The sequence below is a fragment of the Hippocampus guttulatus genome, chromosome 8 (genome assembly GCF_054856545.1).
Source record: "Hippocampus guttulatus isolate MCC_2025c chromosome 8, RoL_Hgut_1.0, whole genome shotgun sequence".
Taxonomy (NCBI): Eukaryota; Metazoa; Chordata; class Actinopteri; order Syngnathiformes; family Syngnathidae; genus Hippocampus; species Hippocampus guttulatus.
The window spans coordinates 10,508,187-10,531,257 of record NC_141268.1 but is presented as its reverse complement, the minus strand read 5'-3'; the positions used below and the strand labels follow the sequence as shown (position 1 = coordinate 10,531,257).

The 23,071-nt window shown below is 42.2% G+C and overlaps 1 protein-coding gene across 3 annotated transcripts; it reads left to right on the top strand.

The window, feature by feature from the left end:
- Window positions 1-809: 809 nt before the first annotated feature.
- On the top strand, window positions 810-23,027 carry LOC147201097 (ras-related protein Rap-1A). 3 transcript variants are annotated; one of them, XM_086116856.1, is made up of 8 exons: window positions 810-894; window positions 9,278-9,366; window positions 11,655-11,723; window positions 11,952-12,008; window positions 12,691-12,831; window positions 17,463-17,606; window positions 17,732-17,863; window positions 21,932-23,027. In XM_086116856.1, exons 2-7 carry the CDS (start codon window positions 9,310-9,312, stop codon window positions 17,819-17,821), a joined length of 558 nt encoding a protein of 185 aa, XP_085972982.1. In that variant the 5' UTR covers window positions 810-894; window positions 9,278-9,309; the 3' UTR covers window positions 17,822-17,863; window positions 21,932-23,027. The 3 variants fall into 3 exon arrangements, with proteins under 3 accessions (XP_085972982.1, XP_085972984.1, XP_085972983.1); XM_086116858.1 differs by lacking the exon at window positions 810-894 and adding an exon at window positions 1,064-1,205; XM_086116857.1 differs by lacking the exon at window positions 810-894 and adding an exon at window positions 5,335-5,482.
- The last annotated feature ends 44 nt before the right edge of the window (window positions 23,028-23,071 follow it).

Genomic DNA, 23,071 nt, shown 5'->3' with positions numbered 1-23,071 from the left:
ATGATAACAAACTGGGTATTTTTCCCCTTTTAGTTTGTGAGTAAAGGATTTAGACCTAGTTTCCCCATGTCTTTATGCGGGTAACGTGGGTCCCCCTCTAGAGCCAGGCTCGTTGGCAAGGGCGTGATGGCCGGGTCTGCACCCATGGGGCTCGGTCGGGCATAGCCCGAAAAGGCAATGTGGTTCATTTTGAGCTCACCACCTGTGGAAGGGGCCAACGGGGTCAGGTGCTCTGTGAATTTAATACATAATTTAAATGAGAGAGGAAAATAACAAATATAGTACATGTAATAACTATTTAAAAACATACAATAAAATAAAAAATGCATAGGATAGTAATGTTTATCCATCCATCCATCCATTTTCTGATACGCTTTATCCTCACAATGGTCGCGGAGTAATGTTTATAATTAGATATTACAGTAATTAATTTTACATGGATTGAAATTTAATAATAGATCAGAATAAAATAAACAAAAATTATGTATATATACTGTATCTTTCAAAAGTACATCTAAAAATAGATATAAATTGTATATAATGATAATATCTAAACCAACACCGTCTTGAAATAAATGAAATACAAATAACTATAAATGACAAATAGTGTTAACGTTTTTAGACATTTTACAATGTAATTTATTATTATTATTATTATTATCCTTTCCGAAAGAAGACTAGGGTGTCTTGAAAGGCGCTTATAAATAAAATCTATTATTATTATTATTATTATTACTAGCAGAAAGAAAGACCTGCATATGTGGCCCTTTTAATTAAACCAAAAAAAAAAAGCCCAAGCGTGGTTCAGGGCTGAGTAGAAGTGACGTATGGGCTGCGCGCGCAACCGAGCTGACACTTTGCGGAGCGCCCACAGAGACAGCGAAGCGACAAACGGTAAGCGCAAACTTTACTTGACACCAAAAATAAGATAGCGGCCGATAAGTATTTACCATCGCTGGGCCTTTCTCCTACTCGACACTCGCGCCGCGTCCCGCTGGTGACCTGCTTCCCTCGGATCGTAACCTGTTTTGCTTGGATAAAACGACATTAAAGCTCCGCGAGTAGCTTCCGAAACACTCCCATTCTAGTCAAGGCCAGGCGGAAGGGCAGGTAACGCTAACCCCGCAAACACCGATGGCTCGTTCCACCCCAGCCCGGACCTCGTAAACCTCCACTCGGCTCGACTCTTTGTGGAAAGCGTCAACGTGAGTTTGCGGCAGGAGGCATTTAGTGGGCGACTGTTGCGTGTTGGCATTTTGAAACGAGGAACGTGTGTGTGTGTGGTGCTGAGCTAACAGGCTATCATGCTAACTAGCCACCGCTCGCGGCCCGTTAAAGCTAGCTAGTTAGCCTCATTATTGATAACGAGCTTTGTAACGGGATTTAGCGGTGTTACTCACACCGTCCGCGCAGGCAGGGCACATTTATCTCATTGGCCCGGATTATAGATTAATGCTACCTCATTTCTGCGAGAGGGTTTTCGAAGCATTGGACAGGAGAAATTGCGTTCACGTTATTAGAGGAAAATGTTGGTAGTTAGCCTTGGTTCGTTTCCATACCTCGTTACGAATTGCAGGGGAATTTAAATACGAGGAGGATTAATAGATCTGATGTCCATGTTGTGGGGAAATTAGCCGGTATCACACCATGAAGCGTTTTAAACACCTGTAGCAACCCACTTGTACAGATTGAAGAGCAATAAAGAAATATATCGTGTTCGAAATTAGTCTTTGTAAACGTAACTACAGCACTTGCCCACAAGCAAGTGCCTTTCAAAGAACCTAAAAATAGCAACGTGACAAAACTTTCCAAAAATGACAGTCTGTCAAGTAGCTTAGTCTGGTTGGAATTTCCACTTCACAATGTAACAAGAATTGTGAGCAACAAGAATTGTGAAAATTGGCTGATGTTTTCTGGAGAAATTCGTTTTTGTATGATACTGCCAATGGCAAATCTGGTCGAAAAATGCCTTTGAATGATAGTCAAAAAGCCTAATTTCATTTTTTTCTCAATATATCTCATCGGCCCTTTGGTTTAGTCCGCTATTCAGAAAAGTCCTTCTGCGCATGGCTGATAGAATTCTGCAAAACATATCCACCAATTTCCCGAGATTCCCCCAAGTGGGCCAAAATTACTGTGATGGTTTCAACATGGTGTCACTTGCCCCGAAAACTAAAATCGAAATTAGATCGCGTAAATAGAACATTTGTGCAGTGGCAGTAGAATGGGTCATGTATGTGATTAATATCTATATTTTTGTGAATTTAGTTACTACCAAGGAATTTTGAGTCATTTGAGGTGCTGCTCCTATGAATTGGGTCGTGGCCACTTGTCACATTGCAACTGAGAAAGAAGTTGAGGTTTATGTGCCCAAATGGCTTGAGTAAAATTCATGAAAATTGCATTCACGACATAGTTTACATTTTTATGCAAGCCTATGCATGCCATCGTCTGTTACTAACCTATGCTAACGCAGTAGTAAAGTCACTGTGCATCAGTGTTCCAAGATAAAAATACACTGCTCAACAAGTTGAGGTCAATGCAGGTGAAGCTTTATCATTCTCCGAAGCATTAACTGAATCGAGATTTTGTTGATACTCTGGTCCAGTGGAGCCTGTCAGATAGACATTCCTGCTCTCGGAGTTTGACGTTTTGCTGTACTTGTATGAAAAAAAAAATCCTTCAAGGCCATAAATTGTGCAAACTACTTGATTGATCTCTCTCCTGTGGTTGAGAGGAAAGAAATTTCATCCGTGCTGTATGTTGCACATAGAGCACATTTGACAATAAAGTTGACTTGATTGTGTGAGCGGTTCATAACGTCAAAAGATGTGAAACTGAGGACCAACTGTAATTTACTTGCCGTCTGTTACCCAGCTGAGAATCACTTGGGTGAAGTACTTGAATTTGCTGACATTGGAGGAGTTTGTTTGGAGGCATGTTGCAGGCTTTAAAGAGAGAAGTTATACTTCTCCAATAACTTACGCAATTAGAGCTTCTCCTCTATCCCGTGGGGCCTAACATGGTTACAACGATGAGCTGCTGACTTTAAACAACGGCTTCCCTCCCCACATACACGCTTCAGTCTGTCTGGTACAGGAACAGAGAGTAGAAGAGGCTATTTTAGGCGGTCACTGTGAACCCTTCTTGTGTCTCTGGAAAGAGGATGTGGTTACAGGTCATGGCACCACTGACAGGATGGTTAGACGCATTCCGCTGATGTTGTTGTCCATATCCGAAGAAAAAGCTAAATGTTTTTATGCAGAATTAGTGTGTTGATGTTCTGTCAAAATCTTCCTTCGTCACTATCAATAATGTGCTATGTTGCCTCACCTCACGTATCTCACGATTTCCAACTGACCAACATTCCTTATTGTCGATCCAGCGTGAAAAGACCAGAACCACTGTATAGCGTTAAAAAAAAAACACACACACACAAACCAAACGCTACTATGGCTTTGATAATTTAGTGTGCTTACTAACGTGGAGTAACTTGTAGTGTACATTTTTTTCTTGTCTTATCGCGTTTTAACTCAAGAGCTGCTGCCTTAGACATTTTTTTGAATGTATTATTCTACTAGTTACCCCTTCAATTTAAAATTTGATTTTGCATTTTTAAGCAACAAAATGGACATTTCAGGTGCAGGTATTATTATTGGCCACTTTGTCGCTATCATCTGTCAGTGGGTTTGAGTGTGTATGACTTAAAAAAAGTGGGACCTTGCCTGGTGAGTGACGTGGGTGTCGTTGGCTGTTATGCGCTCAAGCTACTAACTGGCTAACCGTTAGCTCGACAGCGTACTGATGAGTGCCTGGGCGTCAGTTGTGGCCGCGGAAGCTTGTGTGTGAATCGACTTATTGTTTATTTTGTTAAGTTTGTTTCAGTAACGTAAATGGAAGTGCACAGATGATTGTGTCTGCTCTTGGCCGCCTGTGGGGACATTACAGTACATTCTAGCTAGCAGTGGTAGGCAATAATATGAACAGTAATGGTGGTGATTGTAGATCGCGGAAGCTGTTATGTGCTTGCGTTGTACTATGTTTGTGTGTCATGATGATGGACTCCTTCCTCCTGGCTCGCCGCCATCCCACCAACTGATTTCGGTACGAAGTGGTGCGTAAAACTTGAGTAACATTAGTTGGTGTACATAACTGATTCCTGAGAAACTTTTTGGCAGAGATTTTCATTATTCTTTGTTTTTTTCTTTTGTTTATAAATTAATAATTTGATTAGAATTAGAAACAAATGAAAGTGTGTGTTGTAATGGCAGGTTTGTAGCCAGCTGCAAATTTGGTTGCCTCACATTCATTTTCCATAACGCTTGCTTGTCTTGATAACGTTGTAGGTGACTGGAGCCCATCTCAGCTAACTTTGGGCGTGACAAGTGGCCTACACCCTGGTCTGGTCGGCAGCCAATCGTCGACAATTTCTGGAAACAAAAGATTTTTAGTTTTGTGTAAAAAGTCCTTGGTTTGTGACTATCTTAGGGCACAGGCAGTTTCGAGGTTGCAAATGTTGTGCAATAAAATGGTTTTATAGTGATACAACTATTCCTAGATTTTTCACACAAGTGTTTACTGTAGATGTGACTTTAGTAATGCATTAACATGGGTGAGCAACAGACAAAGGTGACTTCAATTAGATTTTCTTTGCTGCTGTAGGAAGACCTTTGTGGGGGGGGGGGGGGGGGGAGCTCTCTGCAGATGCTTTTGGACTTTAGGTGCTGTAGCTTATTGGGAACTTGTTAAAATATCTTCTCTACGTTTGCCCAAAATCCTAATTGATCATAATGTGAATTTGTATTAACATACTAAGAGCAGCAGAGTACAATCTAAATTAGTACTGTTAGAAATGTTTCCGTACCTTCAAACACGAATGATTCTAAATTTCCTGTATTCTAGTGGTATGCAATAAATCACTTAAATGTTGTTTTTAGGACATTAGGAACATGAAATTGAGCAATTTCCCTGTCCAATTCAAAGGCAGCATAACAATCTCAACCATGATTGCATCGGCTCTCTTTCCAGCTACGATTGCTCGCAAATTATAGTCTTATATAAGTTATTGCTGTTAAACGTCATTACGTTTGCTCTTGACGCAAGCTTGCTTTTTGCACCTAGCGTCGTATTATCCTCAACAGCTTTGTGTTTGGTTATCGTAGCGGCGGACCTTATCGGTATTTGTCCAGAATGGCAATTTATCCGCCCTCAAACGTCAAGTGGATGTGTGAACATCACGTGCCAGTACGAAGATGGCACTCCCCCTCTGTTGCTTGGCTTAATGGATGGGCGCCTTTCTTGAGGAGGGTCAGCCGTCAATCATAGTCCCACCCTGCTGAGTCAGCAGCTGTGACAGCCTCGCTGTGTGTCAGATTAGCCCGCGCCAGAAAATCCTGAATGTACTTTCGCATAGCTTGTCGCAGCCACTCGCACATGCCGCTCGCAGCCCTACATGGACACACATACCTTTTGGCCCCAGAGGGTGAGTGATGTCACTGTAAAGCGTGTGCTCGCTGGCACGCTGCCTTACCTCGCTCCTTATTTGCCGGGCCTGACTAGCTGAGCGTTTGTTTTGCAAGGAATGACAGTGTTGTTCAGAGGGAGTGGAAACAGGGCGAGGTTTGCTTGAAGACATTATGTCCTTACATGGCCTTTTATGTGTTAGCTTTGTTGAAAAGTACAATGCTATTGCTGAAAACCTTTTCTGAAAAATGTCTTGGGCTGTATTTACACTGAAGGGCCAAGCGGCCAAATCCAATTTCATACCCGAAAGGAATTTGACATAATTTATCTGGATCTTGTTTTTGGATACCACAAAAGCCAAGGGTGTGAAGGTATATACTGTATTTTTTAATATGCAGTGTAGCTGTCCTTTACATTCTTGGTAAACAGCATCATTGTTGACAGTGCTGATCATGAAAATAGGGGATGAATTAAATATTTACTGTAAGGGTGTTCTGATCATGGTTTTATGCTGGGCATTCCGATCATCCGTGAGTGAGATGGACCAGCACCGAGTTGGATCCACATGGTTTAGCCGCATATATTTCAATGTTAGAGCTGCTCAATTATGATGTTTTTAATCATCGATTAATCTGCCGATTCATTTTTTGATTAATTTATGACGCAGACAACAACAACAAAAAAAATCCATCCAAGTTTCCGTACATTTCTTCCCATTATTCAAGAACAGGACATTATTTCAAGCTGACAGTGCAGAAAATGCGCATACATATCTTATGATTCAGTTCGTGGTTTGGTCTATTATGTGCGGTGTTAAGGAAATGGGCAGGGGTTGCTGCACCGCACACAGGCTGGTGTCGAGTTGGGCACAGGCTGCAATGTATGAGCTGCGGATGATCATTTTGTTTATTTTATTTTTTTATCGGTGGCTCATCGTTCGGAGCACCACGATGACTGTTTTTCTTAATTTTGTTAATAATTTGGATTATGGCTGCCCCCACCCCTGTTTTGGGGTAGGGCTTTGCATCCGCCCCCAAAACGTCTCTGGACGTTACTTATTACACATATCCTAAGTCTGCCACGTGAGCGAAAAACATTGAAATTATGTCACTTGATCCATGCAGTGTAAATCGAGCCTGAATCCTTATTGGATTCTACTTGTTTATATGAGTGGAAATCAATAGCACCGTTCACATTTACTGCCAAAGTCAGCCATGCCTATTTTTCTGCCGCTTGTCTAAATTGCTTCGAAAAGGAATGGGGTGTGTAGAGTCGGCATGGGCCGGTTCGTGGTTTCCAGGTACACCGCGATTTTCAAGAGTCAAGTTGCACCCATCACGCTTTGATAAATTAAAGATGATGGTAACATTTCACGGTCTTCAAATATAACGTCGAGAGTTAGCATGTCTAAATATGCCTTCAGTTTGCTACGAAGGTAGAAAATACGGCTAAACCAACAGCAGATATTTTGTTGTTCTACTTCTTCCTTTCATAACTTTGCTGCTGTGAATTGGGAATTTCTCCATTGCGAGACTAATAAAGGTTTTCTTATCTTTTCTTATCTTAAACAGCATGGCTAACATTAGCGCATGTTAATTCATAAAGCAGAGAATTAGCTACTCATTTTTGGTGAAACACATATCGTGTGGTAATACATTTTGTTTTGGAAAAACATTTATTTCCCCACTTTCCCAAACAATACATTTTTGAGCTGTTAATGGCAATGCCGTGAAAGCGCAATATATTTGCTCATGGTTATCATGCTGGCAGAATCTGATGCCGGCCCATGCTCGGTGCGGAGACAGTTCACCTTGAGGTTGTCGTTACAAGGGCTCCTTGCTTTACAATATGACCCCAATTTTTATGCAAACCTGAAGCATACGCATAGTCCAACACAATAATTTAATGAAACAAATGAAAACCAGGAAGTATGGCAATATCTGAGCTTGCCAACTTATGCTTCATGAGTACGTGAACTTAAAGTAGCTCTTTGCATGCCATTTACAATCTTCTGATATCAGTACCGTTGTAAATCAAGAACCCCCCTATCGTTCAGGGTGCCCGAAAAGGCGAGGCCGGGGTGTAAAGTGTAACTGACACGCATGCCCCCAATTTTTTTTTTTTTTTTTTTTTTTTGCTAATTCATAACATATCATCGCTCATCTAACATGATTTTGCAATGTTGTGTCGCTCTGTCAAGGGGCACACACTTGTGGTGATATCGCTCTTTCACTGGTTCCGTTTGAAAGGCAAACAACAATCAGTGCATATGTGTCGTCATGGATGGGATGCAGCAATTTTGCAGGCGCTTTGTAAAAGAGGCGAGTTGTAAGCCGTAAATGATGTGGTGGAATGGCCCGCATTGATTTGTCCCAACCTTTTGGGCAGAACTTACCAAAGTGCACGTTCACACAGCCCTTGTGACTTCCTGCATCCACATTAGATGCGTGTTGGTGTCAGCGCAAGGCACAGTTGATTTCAACACAAAGGGCCTCGAGCAGTGAGTCTCATTGCATTGGTACCTTACATACTTGGCACCAGATTTTTTTTAAAAATGGCTTTGAAGGTCAATGCCAAAAACGATTGTCTCTGAAGGCGAAATCTCTATATTGTAGCGCTTGTACCTAATGGTGTGGTTCTTGCTCAAGAGCCATTTGTGTTGCCGGCTAGTATTTGTGTCTTGGTGCAGCTTTGCCACCTTGACAACAGTAAACTGTGAAGAAGCGTTTGTCACACTTGGCATGCCACGCTAAGTGCGCTGTACTTGGAATGCTACACACTTGCGTCACTGTGTTTAGTTGGCAACACAGATGTGTCTGTGTGTGCCCATGGCACAAGGACCACTTTTACTGGCTACAGCGGATTAACGATGATTAATTATTCACACCGGAGGAGCCTTCATCCGACCACATGGCCCCACCGCTTGCCATCGGAGTCGGCCGTCTCCAGTGTTTTTGTGCACCGCTTTTGAGTGGTTGAAGTGCGCCGCGTAGCTTTTGATGATTTACAAAGCGGTTGATTATCAAACGGCCGCACTGTTTTCATTGCGGCTCAAAATACATTATCCGCTTTTTAAATTTTCACCACAGACCCATTCTTTTATCTCTATCGGGTTACGATCGAATAGAATAGAACTTGGGTGTCTCTGTCAACAGGAACAATGAAAATCATGGAATGTGCGCTCAAGATAACAAATCAGGCTATCAAATGCTCAAAAGAACCCAATTCCTTGTCAACCTCACTGTGGCGGTCTCTTTGCAGTGACCCACTTGGCTAACCCAGCTGATTAAGCCCCATAATGCGCGCCAGGGATTGGAAGACCTCAAAGCCATATTCCAGAGATTGCACAATTTCTTCCTCGTTAGGACCCGCACTTTCCCTACTGGCAGCTGCTTTCTGTCATTTGCTAGAAAAAGACAACACATTGATATTTCGCAGTACCTAAAAAGAGGTAATCGAGCACCAAAAAAAAAAAAGTCTCCTGGGTGCACCGCGATCCATGAAAGCAAGACGATTGTGTCATTCTGAGGGATAGAAGCGGGATCCATAAATCACCGGCACAGCGCACTCTTGCACTGCACAGCTGGCTTGTGTTAAACAGAGGTCAGATAGTCTTCACCTCCTCCTCCCTCAAGGAGCTCCACTTTTGGGTGTTTCCCCCATTGTTGTGTTGTGCCTCTTGGCCGTAGCCTCCAGGAATGACTAGAATCCTTCCTTTCTGGAATGGAAACATTGGGAAATTCTGACTTGCGCTTGAATTGTTTGTCTTTTATTGAAATATTCATTTCTTTTGTCTCTTTTTGCTTCACTCCAGACTGTTTGGCTGTCTGGTGAAGTGATCCCGCCATGCGTGAATACAAGCTAGTGGTGTTAGGCTCTGGAGGTGTGGGCAAGTCCGCTCTGGTAAGTGTGCCTTCTTCAATTTCTCTACTCCTCCCAGCTCCCCATTCAGAGGTGACACCTCTGCAGTCGGGCTGTGCAATGAATCAAAATTCAGTTATGATTCGTACGCTCAACGATTACAATAGTTGGAGTCATCAAAAAAAATAAAAAATTATCAATCTTATATTGTTTCAATGTCTAATACTATATAGCAAGCATACTTAAGTTCATCATTTTCATTTGAGAGGTCTATTGAAATAGTTTAAACTTTACAACAGTTCTGTGGCAATTTACAAGTGTATAACAAGTAACCAACCTCCAATGCATTGTTTGTTTGTAGGAGGAAACCATACTTGAATTTATACGTAGACACCTTTTTAAATTAAAAAAGAAAATCTGGCTTGGTCCAAAAGGAGCTTGCATAATTCTAGTGTTTCAGAGAATTTGATTTTTCTTAGTTTTTTTTAGTACACATTTTCTTTTTTTTTGTTCCAAATAAACAAATGATCGATTGAATAATTCTGATTGCAATTATTACCAACATAATCGTGATTCATATTATTTTCATAATCCAGCAGCCCTATTCTGCAGTACATTTTCACTTTTAAAGAAGTAGTAAAGGAGACTGATTCTCTCTTTCCTCTAGAACTGCTTCAAACAACAAGGCATATGCAGCAATAGTTACGATTATGTTTTCTGTTATATTATTTTTGGTATTTGATGTGAACTGTTCTGTAAATTGAACCTGAAATTTCTTCCCTCTGAACATAAAACAAGAGGAGCTGTTGTGAAAGTGTGATATAAATAAAGATGTATTGTCAAGTGAATTCAGAGATTTGTTTCGAAATACATTATACATTGAAGAATTGGCGTGGGGCATGTGGGTAAAATGGTGCCCAGTGACGCACTTCGGCATCGAGCATGAGTCTCCCCACCTTCGCTGTGTAAGACCTTGAGCACCTTCATTCACATCGGTGGTTCTTGGGCGAGCGCCTCCTGTCCCTGTGACAGCACTTTTGAGCTATAGTCCAGCCACCGGAGACTTTCAGACGCTATATTTTCACAGCTCAAACACCTTGGGGTGTGTCGGCGGACGAAAGGTGTTAGTTGAAGCCGCATCTAATTTCCAGCGTGGTGTGGTTTTAAGCGTTCAGCATACAGGCCTACAGCATGAGAGAGTGGAGACATGTGCTTTATTTTTCACAACTTCAAAGGCCTCATTTAATATACTTGGAGATTTTTTTGGCTCGTTTCTGGTGTGAAATTTGGAACACAGTTAATTTGACTTTACATTGACTTTGAAGACTTTATTAGACACACTACAATAGCATTACATTGTATCACGACTCTGGAATCATACACGCAAACTCTCTTCAAAAAAAAAGAATGATCAAGTTTCTAAGTATCTACATTTTTTTAAATGCAGCAATGGCGCTGTATTTCCCTTTTGAAAGTGGGCGCCGCCATTTTCAGTTAGTGTTCATGTCAAAGAAATAAGGCTAAAAAGTCATCCTCCTGAAGACTCTCTGAGAAACAAGCACATGCTGTGTCATCTGGAAATATTTTGCTCACAGCCAGTGCAAAGCGACAGACATGGCAAAGCCCATCTGCAAGGCATTTTATCAAGATACTGACGCTCGAGGCAAGAACACATCCAACAAAACCAAACACCTCGCCGACCGGCATCCCCAATGACATCACAGAGGAGCGACAGCTTACCAGTTTTAGGTTTAGTAGCTTGAGGTTTTCAGTATGATTCGTTTTAGTTCTTTTATTTATTAAAGTCAAAATTGTGTTATTGTGACAACACTTCACAACAATCCAGATCAAATTTTCTCATTGGACATTTTATTGCAAGAGTGGCATGGGCATCATTGTTGTTGTTGTTGGTTTTTTTTTGTTTATTACACTGCACACATTCCATTGTGCAGATTGCATAATGGAAACCGGATAGATTGCAAAGCGTTTCTCTAGTAATCACAGGGCGATTGGGAGGCCTCAGTGTTGCACTGAGCTAACTTCAACCAGGTGTTTTTTTATTTTTTATTCCTCCACACTGGTATTTGGAAGTGAAATTGTTGGATTAACTTTGACCTTCTAACATTCCAATGTTCCTTTTGTTTGTTTGTTCGTTTTGTCCCACCTTTACGACATTCCCATCTACATATGCGCCGTTCTACCTCTGTCATTATTTCCAAAGGCAAAATATAGATGCGGGGAATCCCATTTTTGGCAGATGATGCAAAAGGGGATTGCTGTTGTCTTTGAATGCACCGTGGCTGATCCCCACATTGTCTTCTCTTTTACAGACAGTACAATTTGTGCAGGGAATCTTTGTGGAAAAATATGACCCGACAATAGAAGACTCGTACAGAAAGGTGAGTGTCCCGAAAAGCGGGAGCGGCGGCAGTTGAGGTTGGGCAGCTGTTCTGTTGCTTCTCATCATTTTGCTCTTCAGTGCTGTCTTTTGCTCTTTTGCTTGTTTTTTTTTCTTCTTCCCATTCCTGCAAGGTTTGACCTGTTATTAAAAGCTGATTGCAATGTGACAGTAATTGCTGCCAATTGTTATGCATGTTTTATAAACCATCTGCTGTTTTTCCTTGCAGCAAGTGGAGGTAGACGGGCAGCAATGTATGCTTGAAATTCTCGACACAGCCGGCACAGTAAGTCGGAGTCAGAATGTAACCATTTTTAGTTTGGTGTTGAAAAGATGTGTGAGATTGTTAGCTAGAGCATTGAAGGAGATTTAAAAAAAAATAAAAAAATTCATGACTTGACACAGTTATTGATTCTAGCCAGCAGTGCGCTTTCAGAATCATTAATTTTAGCAGCTTGGCTATGAGTCTGTTAAGAGAACAATTTTTTTGGTGATGCTCTGAGGGATCCCATCTGCAGTTGTAAAAAATGCCATAAATACCATGCAATTCTAGCTAGATCCCAGATGAGAAATAATCACGGCTTTGGCCTCCCTCCTTTTAATTCCCGCCATCCTCATCTGTTGGTGTGCCAACTGGTTAGCATTGATCTCCAAAGCGCCACTTTGCTTAAGTGACGTCTCGCAGCCTGACAATTCCAAGATGTCCAGCTCTTCTTAATCTGAGGTGATGGACTGTTCATATATTTGCCTGCAATCCTGCATTTTCACACTTTGATGTGGATAGAGCAGCACACAGTACGAGTTCTGGATGTCTCTGTAGTTTTGTAGTGCTCGTCATGGAAACGCTCTGCGGCGCGTTTCCATTCCTCTCCCTCTCAGGTTGAATCTCATCTTAAAGCCAAGCGACAACCAATGATGTCTTGTTATATCGCAAGACTCATCATGCTTGTTCTTCCTCATGGTTTTAGGAGCAGTTCACAGCAATGAGGGACTTGTACATGAAGAACGGCCAAGGCTTTGCCCTGGTTTACTCCATCACAGCACAGTCCACCTTTAACGACCTCCAGGACCTGAGGGAACAGATTCTACGAGTAAAGGACACAGAAGATGTAAGTGTGTGTGTGCATGTGTCCCGTCTTTGTTTTGATTCGTGCTTGAAAAGAAAAGCTCCAGGAACTCAGAGCTGGTAGATTATAGTCTATGTGCCTCTATGTTCTCAGCCGCCTACATTGTTCCGTTACTATGGAGACCATTCAACGCTGAAAACCGGGCATCTTATGCAAGGCAATTACAAATTCATATTAGCACAAAACAATGGAGGCTGTGGTGTCCCAGTCCTACTTGTGTATAGAAAACAATGCGAGGCAACACAGTGCCATTTGTACCCCGTGCATATCAACATTCCTCCCTTGTAGCTGATTGGTTTGATCCCAGTAAAAACAATGAACGTCTTTGAATGGTTTGATCCTGGTTAAAAACAATGATTGTCTTTCCCTCAGCTCTCATAATTAGTTGTCAGCGTCAGAATTAGATTAGCATCTGATTTGGACTTGCCTCTTTCACAGAGACTGATAAATTGCTCCATCTGAGCCTGAACAGGCGACCGGCCATTTATCCACCTGTGCCTTTTTCTCCAGAAGGCTGTATAGGTGGGCTAAAGCCTCTGCTCTCGTGAATAATAAGCATAAGAATAAAATTAGCTTCTGCAAAAAGTCTTGCCTCTTTCACACAGTGATTCAATAAAATTGCCACAGCGGAAACGAAAAAGATCACGTTTTGATCCGCCTTTCACACAGGAACCCAGTGATGGCAGCCTATTGCCATCTTGCCCTCAGCTCTCATGACCGTTGCACAGAGAAAAAACTGAATCAGCACTTTCTTGGCTGCAAAAAGTCTTTGCCTCCTTCGCACAGAACCCAGCTAAGGCAGGAGAATCGCTGCAGCTGTGTGCGCTTTTACGACGCAGCTTCCCCTTGTCAGATAATTAGACATCAGCCCCAGCATCCGGTGTTGCATATAAAATACATGTCAGACAGTTGCTTTGAGCATGACAGGGCGGGAGAAGTGAGTGTCAAACTTAACAGTACTTCCAAAGGTGGAAAAATTGTTGGGTCGAGTTTATTCTTGGTGAAAGGCGGAAAAGTGCCGTCGTTGGTTTTCCACACGTTTCTTTCCACTTTTTGGTACATTTTGTTGTGAGGACCTTTTAGAGTAAGGCTCCATTGCCTTGCTGGTGTTCTGCTGCTGCAGAGATCGCGTCAGCACCATCAAGGCTGTCCTTTTTTGGAGCTCCTTGCCGGGGAAGGAATGCTACCCCACTTTTTCTTTTCCGTCTACAACCCCTCGTAACCATATTTTGTGGTATCAACGTTCCTTTCTGTCTATTCCTGCCCACCTAATCCAACTCCTATTCAGTGCCTGTTTCTATGTTTTCCCCATTAGCCCCCCTCCTCCATGGCCAGGGGGCCTTGTGGCCCCACTGTGGTCTGGCACTCCATGTGAATGATTGGAGTATGCAAGAGAACCCGAGTTCATTAAAGTTACACTCGGCTGTGAGGTTGCGCTGCGTTTTATTAGGGCCACTGTGGTTAGGGAGCTATGGTTAGCCTCTGGCTAGCTTGGATTATCTGATTTACGGTGGGGAAACTGACTGCCTTTTACTGAACACCTGGAAAAACGCATTGCAAAAACCCAGATTTCTGACTGAAATTCCTGCTTTGTTGCAGAATTCTGCATTTTATAACGATAGTTTATTGTTGTTGTTTACTTATTGTGATGCCCTTGCATGTGTGAAACGAGGCAAATTCACTGTTGTGCTTCAGCCATTTTTTTGAATGCCGGGTGATCCCTATAAAGTATAGACACAATGAAAACATTCACACTATATACAATAATCTAATTGTGATTATTATTATTTTCCCTCTATATTGGTTGCCATTTAATGACATTTTTTTTCCTTTGCCCTTGTATTCGTTAACAAACACAAGCAATAAATTAGTTTCTATTACAATGAACCATCAGATTTATCATTATTGCATGTTTTGGTCTTGTGTTAGGTTAATGCAAAAAATATTGACAAGTGAGCCATGAATAAATGTTACCAACTTCAATTTGAGTTATTCACTTATGAAGCATTTTGACTTGCACTGATTTAAGCGTTCACTAAAACAACATAAGAAAATTCTGTCAAACATGTGCGATGTAAAAAGAAGTCAGTAAATCCTAAATAAGATTACAACGCTCATGCCAAGTAATGTGTGGCTTTATCACTTCAACTTTTTCACGTTTCCTGAAACAATATGTACACATGGACTGCGCATTAGAACTGAATTTATCGAGACACTCTAAATAAATAAAATATACATATAAAGTCTAATGACCGACATAAAAGAAGCAGTCCCACCACCCGTCCTCCCCCACCCCCCAAATGGTAGCCTTGGCGATTGGACAGTTGCAGTCTACCTACCACATGGCAATGTTGATGTGAATTTGGTTAATTGTTGTGCCTTAGTTTAAAGCATGTGAGAGGGGTCGAGCAAAAATTGCGGGTGCGTCTGGAACTTCTCACCTTTGATAAAGAGGGGCTTTCACAGATTTTGCGCTGTGCTCTGTGACTTTGGTGACCCCTTTGTCAGCTCATGTGTCAGTCCACTGATGGTTGAAGCCTCTTAGGCACGAGGTCCCGGACCACTCACGATAACGCACAGCAAACGGAAATGCCTCCAATGTTTTAATTTTCATCCAAGCACAAATTTGTGGACTTTTGTTGGCTTTGCCAAGCGAGGAGCAGACTTTCCCCGGTCGCTGCTACAGCTGTTTTTGTTCGCCATGCACCATTTAGGGCCGAGCTGGCAAAATGCGCAGACACCCTTAGTATTGCTAAGCTCAATTACAAGTCTTCAATGGGCCTCATTGCAATGAGCAGTTGCATTGAAGCGTGTTGTTTGTAGCGTATTGCGCCCCCCCCCCCAGAACCTCAGCAGCTTCCGACAGTGTGCAATTACCAGACTTTTAATGAGTTGACTTTGAACACAACGGGGCCTAGTTTCATCGAAAAAAGAAAAACTAATAAAGTGAGCGAGCAATCTGCGGTGCGTTCACTTCCCGAGCTTCCTTCCAGTTCTTACACAAGACATGTCTTGTGACTTTTTGGGACGGATCTCCATCTCTGCCGATGCGTCTAGGACGGGAGTAATGCCCCGACCCTGTTCCCGTGACTCACTGCTCATGTTTGTTTGAAAGTGCTGGCTCTGTTCATTTTAACTGCAATCCAATCTCCAAAGAATGCCACGGCGGGCAGCATCGGACCCGTCTGCAGCATGTTAGCGGTGTCTGAGCAAGTCATGGTTGGCCCGTGTGGACTCTGGCAGCAGGCAAATGCTTCCTTGTGCTGAAACTGAAAATGTCTCTGTCCTTCCAGTCCGCTCACTTCATCCACTTTATCGCAGCTTTGCTCGACGTTTGTGTTAAGCGGCGCATTCCTTGACTCTCCCAGGACCCCTTGGTCGAAATGTCGTTGGGCAGTCCAGTACCCAAGCAGCTTGTTTGGATATCAAACATCATGCCGCGACCCTCCGCAGGGTTAATATAAATATCCCAGCTTCCTGTCGTCCGCCTCGGGCCCACGGGGAACGGGCACTTTAGATTTTCTTACAGAATGAAACGTCCAGAGAGTAGGGCTGCAAGCTAGCGGCAGTCAGGGTGCTTCTACATGTACTTCCGATATAGAGTTTTTCCACATCTCCCAGGCAGGGAGAGAAAAAGCGGGGATCCGCATACAATGATTTAAATGTTGCAGGCCCAGTGCAAGTAAATTTCTCCTGCCGATGTCACATTTGGAAAGTTGAAACATTTCAACACATTTTCGGAAGATGTGGTCACTTGAGGCTTTATCGTACATGCTTCACAATGAAAGATATAAACACACACATCCCAGCGCTGTCATGTAAGGTGCCGGGCGGCCCGTATCACGGAATCCAGCTGAAATGTTTGGAAATGTTCAGGAAGGAAAGCGATGCTATCCCGGCTGGGCGGGGCCCCCGCGGCTTCCTCCGAGCCCAGCGAGCAGTACCAGATAGCCGCTCAGGAAACAGCAGGCAGGATGAGGCGCATCCCGACACTACGACAGCGTTGCAGCGAGGCTCACGTTGTTCGTACTTCCTTTTTGGGTCCCCCCCTCCCCTCGTTTCTCTGTTCCTGGAAAATAACAGCGGTACTAAAACAGTGGTGGTGGGCATTTCTTTCATTTGTTACACGTCTTCTCAGTGAGTGCTATGGCTTGTAGAAAAACAAAACAAGTAGCAGTCATTTCATGTAGATTATATCATCCGTTATATAACCGAAATGATTCTTTTGCTGTCCCAGAGGGGGCGATTGATCCATTTGGATTGTCCTTGTGGCTGTCCCCTTGAAGCTTTGCCAATATACTGTAAGGCGTATCACGCAGAATATTTCGATTGATTGTGACACGGCGCAAGTCCACATGGGTTTTTAAGAATCCAAAACTGGTTAGCCTAAGAACCATTATTGTCAAAGTCATTTTGAAAATTAAACATCAATAACATCATCAGTGAGTCTCAGTTCTCGTAATCAGTAAAAGTAGTATGAAGACAACAGGATTTGTTTGTTTTCTGAATTTTTGTTTAAAAAAAATACTTGAGTAATTGTTAGAAGACTCCATTTGAACTGTAACTTATGTTTTTGTCTGTTTGTTTTAATTATTTGTGCGGTGTCTCCTCAGGTGCCGATGATCCTGGTGGGCAACAAGTGCGACTTGGAGGATGAGCGTGTGGTGGGCAAGGAGCAGGGCCAGAATCTGGCCAGACAGTGGAACCACTGTGCCTTTTTAGAGTCCTCTGCTAAGTCAAAGATCAACGTCCTTGATGTGAGTGAGCCTCAGGCTTTACATTTTCCCATCCCATGGATATTGATAGCACCTGGATCTGGCCGCTCATGACTATTTGAGGAAATGCGACATTGGTTTTGACTTGTTTGTTTGTTCTCTCTCAGATTTTCTATGACTTGGTCAGACAGATAAATAGGAAAACGCCAGTGGAAAAGAAAAAGGCAAAAAAGAAATCCAACTGTGTGCTGCTTTAAAGACCCTCCCTTCCTAAAGCCCCTGCAGCAGCTCTGAGCCAGGTATGTTAGGAATTCTTTTACTATTTAAAACTGCTCCTTAGGATCTTAATACTTCACGTCAAACTACACAAAGGATAAAGAATTACAGGTCACTTCATGTCCTCTTGTCAAGCAAATTCAATTGAAATAGTTTGGGAGGGGGCCTTCTCTTTCATGCAAATGCTGCGTGTGGCTTTTGTTACCATGATGACAGGGCAGGGGCGGAGCTTAGGGTGTTGCGATGAACTGAGCGTCTATTTGTTGTGTTGCCAGCTGAGTGACTTTGACGCTATATTTCAAGACTTTTAAGATGACTCTGAGGACTATTTATTAGAATTGTCCCATGTTCAATCATCTGTTTGGAAATGCTCCCCCCATCAGCTGATGATTGGTATTGGCTGAAAACGATTGCATTTTCTAATGTTTTTTTTTCTTTCATTTTTAAAGGCAAGAATATATATTTTGTTCACTTGATTTGAACCACTGCGGACTTAGAGCTTTTTAAAAAGTTATGTTGGAATTCACAGTCGGATGCGTCTCCCCCCCCCCCCCCCCCCCCGCCCCCCCCATGCATTCCTGAGTAACAGATCGAGACTTAGTATTGGCAGATACTTATAAACAAATGACTCAGACTCAGGCTTGGGGGCAAAAAATGTGACCAGTATATCTCTATTCAAAAAATTGTGATGAGCAGCAAAATTGGAGATCGCTGAAGACTCAGCCTCCCTCCAAAGCAAATGCAGAAACTCAGTGTTGTAGGGCGTAATGTAAATTAGCCTACTTGTGATTCCATCAAAAGTAGAACTGTGAGCTCACAGGCACATTCTCAGAATGCATCTCACAAAAGATTGACTTTTTTCCCCACCCTTGATAGGGGGAAAGTGGTCCAGAGTCTCAACTATTGGGATACATGAGAGAAAAAAGTCAAATTTTCACATGTGCCGTGTAAATATCACTAGCGTCATGAAGGTTGAAATGCTGTCTAATGACCTTGATCTTGCGGCATTCAAGGGTTGTCTATCATTTGTCACAAGCAACGTGTTTGCACTATTACATAGTGTCAGCATCAGTTTTGTTTCCTCCTCGCGGAAAAAGTCACTGGGAGAGAAAGGGCTCCACCTCCAGGCAGCAAAGGGTATCACAAAACTTTGAATAGATGTACAAATACATGTATTTAAAAAATACTCCGGTAAAGGTAGGACTAATTCAACGCCGATACTTGAGTTAAAGTAAACAAAGTGTTGACTCTGAAAACTATTTCAGCACAATCTGTATACAATACTGGTTTTGATAAGTTTTTACAAAAACGGAAAACTTGACAATGTATCCCTCTTTGATTAAAAATTTTGAAGTTATCAAAACAGTGTCTTCCCATACCTTTGATATGAAACTGACACCCCCCCCCCCCCCAAAAAAGTGAAATTATGTAAGGATAACCAAAAGAAAAAATACACCGTGTATGCGTTTTTTCAGATTAGAGTGAATTTTCATTGTGAAAAGGGAGTTTATTTTTTTTTAACAATTCTTAAATATGGCCACGGAGGAGGAATATATTGCTTTTCCGAAATTTCTCCTTGCTGTTTTTTAGCCTCAGAATTCCCCAAGACCTCAGTCAAGCGCTTAACCACAATTGACTTTATCGCTATTTACTTATGTAAGACTTTATTTATGTCGTGTTATCATCCGAACGGCATTTGAAAAAAGCAGCAAGCTCATTTTGTTGAAATGAAGTGAAGTGAAGGTCCGCACATCTGTTTTCAAATGTAGGGAGTAAAACTTAAAAGAAAACTAAGCAATCAAATGAAGTACAGATACCTGAACAGTCTATTTTAGTACAATAACAAAATATGAAGTAGATTACTGGTTCACATTTGTTAAAATGACAAAAGAAATGCCAAAAATGTTCTGCTTCACTGTCTAAAGGAAATCTGTCCCTTCAAATGATAATATTTGATATCTCGTAGTTGTGAATGGGTCTGGACAGGCTTGTGTTCCCTGATTCGGCCTTGAAAAGTGTTGACGTTGCATTTCATATGACCCCCCCCGGCACCTGCAAGACTGAATGAGTCACGGCTCAACAAAGCTGTGGATTCACTTGTGGATCACAGCCCAGTTCTGTGAGGAAATCCACACGCTTTATCAGGTTCTCTTGCGTTTAGTCACTTTGTCGCGAATCAAATCAGTCAGAAATCACAGTCCAGTACTGAAACAAATCACATATTTGTCCGCATAGAGAGCAATTTTTCCTCTCCAAACTTTTGCCATAAACTGTGGATTAGCGTGACAGACAGCGCCATTGTGCCCGGTTCAGACATCATGGCGGCCATAACCACCGACTCTGTTCGCTGTCCCTATCGCAGTGTGTGCGTGCGCGGTGTGAGAAAGTGGGTGATCGAGAGAGCCCGCTGACCCAAACCCAAACAGGATTACATTCCAACTGTGTCATCGCTCACTCGCGATTTGCATCTTGGCACCCTCACTGCAGAGTTCTTATTTATACAGTACAGGGGAAGGCTTGGACCAAGTGTGCGTATTCAAATAAGTGGTTGTAATGAAACATTATGAGCACTTGGCAAATGAGGAAATCAGGCTACGCACGAATCAGTTTTGAATATCTTAATCAGTTTCGGGAGGGCAAGACTCGACTTTCATCACATTGAAGTCGACGACAAAAAAATCAAACACACTTGTCACTTGACAGTTGCGCCTGGAAAAAATGAACTCCACATAATTTGAGTTCAACCATGCTCGCGGGACCATTGCAACAATGGATCCCATCACCATTCCATGGAGAATGTGGGTATTTCTACAAGGCAGCATTGTATGTTGTCTGTTTTAGAGGGAGGACATTTCTTCCACATACAGCACATTTGACAATAAAGTTGGACTTGACATTTAGTTGTCTCCATTCACGTTTTTTATTGACGACGCAAAAAGTGTGAATTTGAGAAAATTGAGTAAGAAAGTCTCCTGCGCAATATTAAGTCATTTACAATTCTTCTAAATGCGGATCAAGGGCAGCCTGGTGGTCCAGTGGTTAGCACGTCGACTTCACAGTGCAGAGGTACCGGGTTCAATTCCAGCTCCGGCCTCCCTGTGTGGAGTTTGCGTGTTCTACCCGGGCCTGCGTGGGTTTTCTCCGGGTGCTCCGGTTTCCTCCCACATTCCAAAAACGTGCATGGCAGGCTGATTGAACACACTAAATTGTCCCTAGGGGTGAGTATGAGCGCGCATGGTTGTTCGTCTGTGTGTGCCCTGCGATTGGCTGGCAACCGGTTCAGGGTGTCCCTCCGCCTACTGCCCGAAGACGGCTGGGATAGGCTCCAGCACCCCTCGTGACCCTTGTGAGGATAAGCGGATCGGAAAATGGATAAATGTGGATCATCTTGATGCTTTTATTGTAATTAATGATAACATTCACCAAGATTTAATTATAGTTTACCATTTTGACTGCTTTAGTACTCACATTTTTGGATGAAAAACTTTTCTTCTCGTCTTTTCTACACTCAACTGGGAGAACCTTTGCTTCATTTTTCTCACAACCCGGCAACAAGTCTTGCTACACTCTTCCTGAATTGCATGCAGATGCACAGGAGGAACATGGATAAATCCATTGCATGAGAAGGAAGCTCTTGCAAATATCATGATATATGAAGATTTTGATGTATCTTTCAGTATGGGAATTAAGATTAAAAAAAAATAAAAACTTTATTGGATACATTTTGAGGCCGGCTATTGGTTACAAATGGTTTACCCGCCCTTCATCACACAGAGAAACGAGATGTTGGGTTGGTATTTATGTAAATAGACCAAATTTTGATGTCACTATTCAACAAAATTGAGAACAGCACGCTCAGACAATTTTTCTGAAAAGGCAGATAACAAAAGATGTACTATATATGTACAAACAATCAAGAAGTCACGTCTCTACATCCTCATTAGTTTAATGCCAATGGGTGTAATGACACTTGGCAGCCAAGGGAGGGCGCCATGAACTTGAGCTCTGCGTTGCAATTAACACATGACCTTATACATGGCCTTATAAAGGGAGGAAGCGATCCAGAATTTAACTGCTGTGTCACCTTGCAGAAATGCTGTAATGAAGAACTGTTGCCCCGATTGGAACGTGCCAGCATTCCAACAGTCCTGCCCACCCTTCCCCACCCAGCCTCCCCCTCTCCACCCCATCAGCCACAAACGGTGAATCAGCTGAGCGCCCACACCGCTCTATCCTATACGAGATGAGGATGACGACGTATGACACGGAGAGAAAAGAAAAGATCAAAGAGAAAGACAGTCGGCGAGAGATGACTCTGCTCTCTGCCCCTGAGGACCTTCTTCCCAATGTGTGTCTGCTGAAATGACACATTTGCTCCATTTCTGCACCAAAAACCAAAAGGCCACAAACTGATGACAACAGCGCAGGAAATCTGTTAAAAGAAAGAAACGAAATGTCCACGAGCCGCCTAAACACGGCTCAAACGGCAGCCCCAGCCCATGCCCCCCCTTCTTTTTTTGACACTTAACACACACACACACACACACAAAATAGTAAGTGAAACATTAGAAATGGGATTCAGTATTTTTCCATCTTTTTCAATATATCGTATTTGAAAGACATGAATTTAGTTGTGTGATTCTAAATGTTCTTCAAAAACGAGCATGAAAAAAATTGCTTCAGCTCATAATTGTAGATGTGGAAAAGTGAGAATCATTATTTTTATTTTTTTGGACGGCCATAAACATTTTCTCCATGCCTGTCATGTCAGTGATGATAGATCAAGGTCTATAATCTGTATTTTTTACCTTTTCACACCGCTTACCGTTCATGGACTTCTACCGATCTTTCTTTTTCTCTCTCTGTCTCTCTCTGATGTGACTTCATTTTATACTTAGTCACTGGGAATTTCATAGCTCCCATAATATATTCTAATGCCATTTTTTTCTTTTTGCATAATAATGATGCTTCGGACAAAAATGGGTCTTTTATAGAAGAAATAAGGGGGGATAAGGAATGATTTCTATGTCTCTTGAAGCTGAAATATATTATACTAAACCAACTCAAATAATGCTTCTTGTGTTTTTCTGTCGACAATGTTCCAGCGTTTATGGATTATTAAAGTACATTTTAGTACATTTTCATGATATTGGTCATGTATTTTTGTGAATTAAACTTTTAACCAAAGTCCTTTGGTTACAGGTTGGTCTTTTTATATCCTGTGTAATCCT